Source organism: Vanacampus margaritifer, chromosome 6 (assembly GCF_051991255.1).
Source record: "Vanacampus margaritifer isolate UIUO_Vmar chromosome 6, RoL_Vmar_1.0, whole genome shotgun sequence".
Taxonomy (NCBI): Eukaryota; Metazoa; Chordata; class Actinopteri; order Syngnathiformes; family Syngnathidae; genus Vanacampus; species Vanacampus margaritifer.
The window spans coordinates 18869991-18876761 of record NC_135437.1 but is presented as its reverse complement, the minus strand read 5'-3'; the positions used below and the strand labels follow the sequence as shown (position 1 = coordinate 18876761).

Sequence of the window (6771 nt, the reverse complement as noted above, 5' to 3'; positions counted from 1 at the left end):
GCTTGTGTCATGTATGTCAATACGAAGGGGAGCATTTATCAAAACAGCGGGATACGCATCTTTAGAAAAAAAAATGTTTTATATATATAAATCCAAATCAGCCATTCAAAAATCTAAAACACTGCACCATTAAAATAATAGCGGCAAATGGCAATTTCCTCACCCGGTTTACAACCTTTTTTTCTAACACATTTTTCGACAGTCTGCAAAGTAAATGAAAATTCCAGAGAATCCATTTTTCAAATGTTTTATTAATTCCACTTACAAGAAATGATATATAAAAAAAATATTCAAAGCTCACCATTTTTTCCCCCCCGTTTTACATATTTCACAAAAACCTCACTAAGTATTAAAGTACAAGAACGGAGAAGCCGACGGACGCTCCTCCTGCGTCCTTTTGTTTTGAGGACTTCGTATTCGAATTAAAAAAAATGTACATGGTTCACAGTACAGATTGACAGCATCTAACAATAAAAGTCATCTAGGAGGACTACACTTTGTATAAGAAAAAGCACACGATAATAAAACAGCATCATGCCATGGACGATATAATATGGCTCGGCTGATCAGTCGCACATTTAAAAGCATCACGTCGTGTAGGATGAGATCACGTTAAATCTAGGTAAACATTTGAAGGATTAAAAATCCAGAGAAAAGTCCTTGGAGCCGTTTGTCGGATTTTTTTTTTTTTAACGTTTCGCATCCATCCGGCAATAATACCTGAGGCTTAAATTTCGACCGGATTATTAAAATGTCTTTAAAAAATTGATCCCTATGGTGTCAATGCCCTTTTTTTTGTTTTTGGATTATATTTGTGCTATAGAGCAGTGATTCCCATCCACTGTGCGCTGCACGTAATGTGTGAAAGATCAACACGTGCTGCGGGAAATTAACATAATTGGTCCGACAATTGTATGATTTATCTTTGTTCATCTATATGCCAGCTGTGACAGGCAGAACAATTAAATGCTCTTGGCTGTGAATCCATCATTATAATAAATAGGATATACATTTTGGGGGGAATTTTTTTTTGTTTGTGCCGTGAGACTTTTCTAACGTAAAATATATACCGTGGCTCAATAAAGGCTGGGAAACACTGGTAGAGTAATTGCAGAACTATTAACAGCCTTGTCGATGTTCTGCGCATGCGTGAATTTGCGCCTCTTTTTGGTTCGTAAAGACATTGTTTAACATTACAGCAGAATCTTACAATCTCAGTGACAGGCAAGTTATTTTTCTTTTTTTTATGAGGTCAAGAAAAAAAAAAGCCGGAAAATAAATCAAGTTTTGTGGATTAAAAGGAAGGGGATCTTACAAGGCTCTCAGCGGCTTGGCTGCTTGTAGTTCCCGTTGATCTCCTCGGAGATGTTGACCGCCTCCGCCCCCAGCGGGAGTTTGTCACTGTACTCCGAGCCCACCTCAAACTCCTCCTGGTTGGTCTTGGATGAAGACCCGGGGATGGATCCCGTGGCCACGCTGCCTTCGGCTTCGGCCTCTCCCTCCGGCTGCTCCCCCTCCCCCTCCTCCTCCTCGCCCATCTCGCTGGGGTCGAAGGTCTTCTCGGATTCCACCAAGGACGTCCTGCGATGGAAGTCTTCGGTCACTTGCTTCTCCATCTGGTCGGGATTGTGCGCCTTCATGATGAGCTTGTAGGTCTTGCCCTGGTATTTGTAGAGAAGGTGGCAGCAGGTGGCCCCCAGGAGGGGGACGGTGGCCAGGCCCAAGAGGAAGATGCTCACCACCACGATAATGAGAAGGGAGGGGATCTTCTTCCTGGTTGTAAAGACAACTTGGACTTGACAGTCCTGACCCCCGTAGGTGAGACAAAGCGTGTAATTGGTGCCGGGGTGCAGCCCGGTGAAGTGGTAGGAGTTGACCCCCTCTTCGATGTTGGACCACTTGATGATGGAGTGTCCGTTTCCGGTGTCCACGCAGATGTAGAGCATGTCCGGGCCGGCTTTCCCCGGGTTCGACTGGTACAGACCGACGGGCTGCAAAACGAGCGTTTCGTCGTTGTCGCTTTGGCTCTGGTGAAGGTTGGATTTGCTGCGGGCGAGCTGCAGCGGGTTCAGCTTGACCTTGGCCTCCGTCTCGGACACCTCCAGGGCGATGACCCCGAAGTCGAAGGTGTACTGCTTGAGGTCGTCCAGGCTCATGTTGAAGGCGTGGTTGGAGACGTATTCGCTGCCGTCTCGCACGCCGCACTTCCTGCTGAACACGGGGTCTTTAGAAACCCCGTCCACGTCGGCGCCGTCTTGTTTGTCCGAGGGATCTTCGGATCTGATCTTGGTCCTGTCCTCGCCTTTGGTCCAGTTGATCACGTTGTTTTTGGAGCTTTTGGGCTGAGTGGGCTTGTTGTAGGACGGGCGGATCTTGTCCACCGTGGATTCCGCCGCTGTGTGTTTTTTGTTCACCGCTGGGGACAGTTTCACCGTGCTCTCGGCCTTGCCCAGATCGTTCACCGCCATGCAGGTGTAATTCCCGTCTTCCTTTTTCGTCAGGCGTGGGACGGCCAGGGTGCCGTTTTGAAAAACCAGGAAGCGATTGTTCGTGGTTTTGTCGTTGATCGGTAGGTCGCCGGCTTCGCCCGTGGACGGCAAAGGGAACAGGAAGTTCTGATTCCCTGCGATCACCTCCCAGCTAACAAGCGGTTTTGGACTTCCCTTGGTCTCACAGTTCAAGACTACCGTGGAACCCTCAACTAGCTCCGCGCTGCCAATATCGGGCTGGAAGGTTATTGTGACTATGGGAACCTCACAGTCCAGTTTGGGGATTTTTGTAACCATGACACCCTTCAGGAGCTCGGGGGCCTCGCACAGAATGGAATTCGGCTCGGGGACGGAGATCTTGGTGGTGGCGATCCAGTCCCTCAGCCACTCCAGGCTGCAGGAGCACGAGAAGGGATTGTTGTAGATCTGCAGGTGGGACATGGAGGACAGCGTTGCGAACGTGCCCTGAACGATGGTGGTGAACTTATTGTTGTTGATACGCAGCGAGCGCAGATCCTTGAGGGTGGCGAAGGCGTCCTTGGGGAGGTTGACCATCTCGTTGTTGTTCATCTTGAGAAGCTGAAGGGCGGTCAGATTCAGCAAGTCCTCCCACGGGAAGTTGACAATTTTGTTGTAGCTGATGTCCAGATTGCGCAATTGAATCAAGGGGGCCAGAGTGCCCGTCTGGATGGAAACGATCTCATTGTGGGCCAGCCAGAGAGAGGTGACCTGGGTGATGTTGACGAAGCTTTGGCTTTTCAGAGATTTGATCTTGTTGGCCGAGAGGCCCACGGTGGTGACGTTGGAGGGCAGACCCACGGGCACGGCCAGCAGGTCTTTGTAGGCGCAGTCGGCAAACTGGTGGGCGAATTTGTCCTGGCAGGTGCACTGCTCTGGACAGCAGCGCACCTTCGCCAGCAGTGTGATCCACAAAGCCAGGAGCACCGCGAACCTCGGCGCCATTTTCTGCACCTGCGAGTGATTAAAGAAAGATTTTTATCCAGAAATGCACATTGAAGGCCATTGAATGAGCAAAAGTGAAGAAAAATTGATTTTTTTAAACAAACCAACACAAAAAAATATATTTATTTGTATTGTTGTTGTTGTTTTGTTTTTTTGTTGTTTTTTTTTGGGGGGGGGGGGGGGCAATTTACACAGTCTACAAACATTTGGGTAAAAAATAACCCAATTTGGATTCAAAATGGACTGATCCATTGCTTGGGTCAATTTAACCCAACTTTCTGGGTTGTTAGACATACAAAAAAAAGACAAATAAAAATTGGATCATTTTGTATTAAAAAAATAATAAAAATAATAAAATAAAATTAAAATAATAAAATAAAATAGAAATAATAATAAAACAAAAAAACAAACGCATATGTTTTTTCTTACTGACATACAAAAAAAGACAAATAAAAATTGGATCATTTTGTATTAAACAGTAAAAAAAAAAAAAACATATGCATTTGTTATTTTTTGATTTATTATTATTTTTATTTTATTCATTTTTTTGTAAAAACCAAACCTGAAAATTGGGCCAAATGGACCCAACGAGTGAATTGGTCCATTTTTTTTATCCAAGCTGACCCAAATGTTTAAAGTGATGGTAGCAGAAATGTGTACTGTATTAAAAATATTCCAATGCTAATCTTCCATTTCATGCAGCTCTTGACCTCATAGGTTCCCACCCGAGCTGACTTGGGGCGAGAGGCCAGGTACACCACAGACTGTTTGCCAGTCAGTCATAACTCTTGACTCTTAAAACTATTGCGTCAAAAATAACCCAATTTTGGTCAAATATTGGGTTGACCTGCTAGTCTATTTTCTGACCCTATTTATTTATTTATTTATTTTTACCCTGGTTTAAGGCTAGCCTGTATAGACAATCAACCATTTGCATGCAGTCACATTGTACATTTGAAATCAAACAGAGTCCTGTACAATCATGGGGAGAACATGCAAATTACGCTCAGATTCGAACCCTGAACCGCTAAACTGTGATGCAGCCCACTAGTCCTCAGCCCATTGAAATTTCATATCGAATAGATTTCATAAAAAGCTCAAGCACAAATGAACACTACAAAGCATTTTTTTAAGTCATTTAAAGTGTCATATTATCCCTAGTTCCATCATTTCCATTCTTTAAAACAATGCATTTTTTCCTTCCTATACATTAACTGCCACATAAATGGTATTTTGAATGAACCTACCTTTTCAATGGTAACTTCAATCGCGCTTCCTCTCAATCACAGTCCACTTTTCAGTCAAAAAGCTTCAAAAGTGTGGAGTAAAGAAAAACTCACGATTGGATCATTTTACATGACTTTTTCAGCGATGGGGGCGTCGGGGGCAACATGTTTTTTCGTCCCGGTGAGCAGTTTGCGGTCCGTGGGTGATTTTCCCCCCACTCTCCCTCTCTCTCGTTCTGCTGCAAGTGTCGGATTCTCTGCGCGCGCTCCCGTCGCGGCGCAGCCAGCAAAGGCGTCGTCGGGAGCGCGCAGCCTCTCCCCACATCCCGCGCGCCTCTTCTCGATTAAAGATAAAGCAGCTCGGCGTCCTCCAACCAAATTCATAATTGAAGAGCTTGATGATTAATTGATCAGCCAGACCTAAACATAATCTTTGACCTCATTCGGCTCGCCTGTAGCCCCTTTGTGTCTGGATAGAGACGAAAAGAGCAACATTTCACAACAACATAAAAAGTCAGCATGCACAATTATTACCATGTGTTAGAAATAACGGCATTAACATGTTTGGATGATGTAATCACCTGCTGCTCATGAATTTATCACATTCGTGCAATGTACTGTAATACAGTATGCAATTTTGTAGATCTGTACACGCATCACTGCTCCTTTTACTGTACATTCACATGCACAATTAATAACAGCAATTTAAAAAAAAGAAAAAAGAGTTCTACACACCATTTTCCAAGATTATTTTCATAAAATCAGTTTTTTTTTATGATAACGTACAGTTAGTGGATCGGAATAGATATCGCGTACCTAATGTGGCGGCCTGGCGGGTGATCTTCGCCCTGCATTTAAAAGTTCTTTCAGCAAGCAGTGACACCTACTGGTAATATGGTGTTATTACACCTGCTTGTATTTGTTTTCAATCCATACTCTTAACCATTTTCGACACTACTTTAAATCACAAACCCACAAAATAAACATATTGTTAAAAACATTTCTGTCAGTATCAATTTAAATTGATAATTGTCTCAATTTCTGATATCAGCTCCTGTAATGGATCAGATATACCAAATGAAGTGTTCTTTATGTGCATGTAATAGAACAAAATGACTTGTACAACTGGAATTTTGTGCACCGATACAATGAATAGGATTTATTAATAATAGAGTCACAGTGTTGGTTTAAAAATATTTCAAACGTCTGACTGGTGTGAATCCTCACATTATGAGTTGTAACTGTTATATAGGACGACAACGACCCCTGCTGTTAAAATATAAATATACAAAAATATATTGCTCCCCTCCCCCAATTTACTCCCAAAAAGTCTTTTCATTTTGTAACGTTTCTCTTGTTTGCACTACTTCTACGATTTTAGATTTTTATTTTGTCCAGTCAGATTGCAGCCATGTGTTGACATGTCAATCTAATCTGCCCAGGCTGTTCTGAAATAGTGTTGGCCGATATAACTTAAAACTATACAAGCAGTTAAACTGTTTTATTTTATTTTAAATTCGTCCTCACAAGGTCAGAGTGCTGGCCCTCGATGACGTCAGCATGTTCCCGTCCTCTAACTAGTCAGAGCAAAACTTATTTAAAAAAAAACAAGTTTGACTATAGCTAAACAAGCCTCTAGCCATCAAAGCACATTAATACAATTAGCATTTAATTTAAATGAGTTTTGAATTAATAAATATTGATTCTAACTTCACCAGATTACAAGGTGTTATATTACTTTTTTATTTTATTTTATTTTATAGTATTGATGGTTTCTAAAGGCCCACATACCAAATGCACATGCAGCCCACCACTGTTAAATAATAACCAATTTTACATATGTTGGCCAACATGTATTCGCGTCATTCACTGGGTGTGTAAAGAATTTTTGTAGTCCCACAGTGTATTGCAATCATAACAAGCACTTTTGAGATTAGAAAGGAACAAAATGTGTTTTTTTTTGTTAAACGTTTTCCTTAACTTTGAATTCCTTTCTGTACTTCCTGTTCTCAGGAAACAGGACAATTTGTTACCCTAAACAGTGGCCGATCCCCCGGAGATTCAAGGTCTATTTACGTTTGCCGGCCTTGCAT

General features: G+C 42.6%; 1 protein-coding gene across 1 annotated transcript; it reads right to left on the bottom strand.

The window, feature by feature from the left end:
* Positions 1 to 231: 231 nt before the first annotated feature.
* Positions 232 to 5122, bottom strand: islr2 (immunoglobulin superfamily containing leucine-rich repeat 2). Its single transcript, XM_077568784.1, has 2 exons — positions 4700 to 5122; positions 232 to 3461 (listed from the first exon to the last, which is right to left on the bottom strand). Exon 2 carries the CDS (start codon positions 3450 to 3452, stop codon positions 1323 to 1325), a length of 2130 nt encoding a protein of 709 aa, XP_077424910.1. The 5' UTR covers positions 3453 to 3461; positions 4700 to 5122; the 3' UTR covers positions 232 to 1322.
* Positions 5123 to 6771: the final 1649 nt, after the last annotated feature.

Excerpts from the sequence above, each read along its gene's own strand:
- islr2 (XM_077568784.1), bottom strand. The coding sequence starts at position 3,452 with ATGGCGCCGAGGTTCGCGGTGCTCCTGGCTTTGTGGATCACACTGCTG.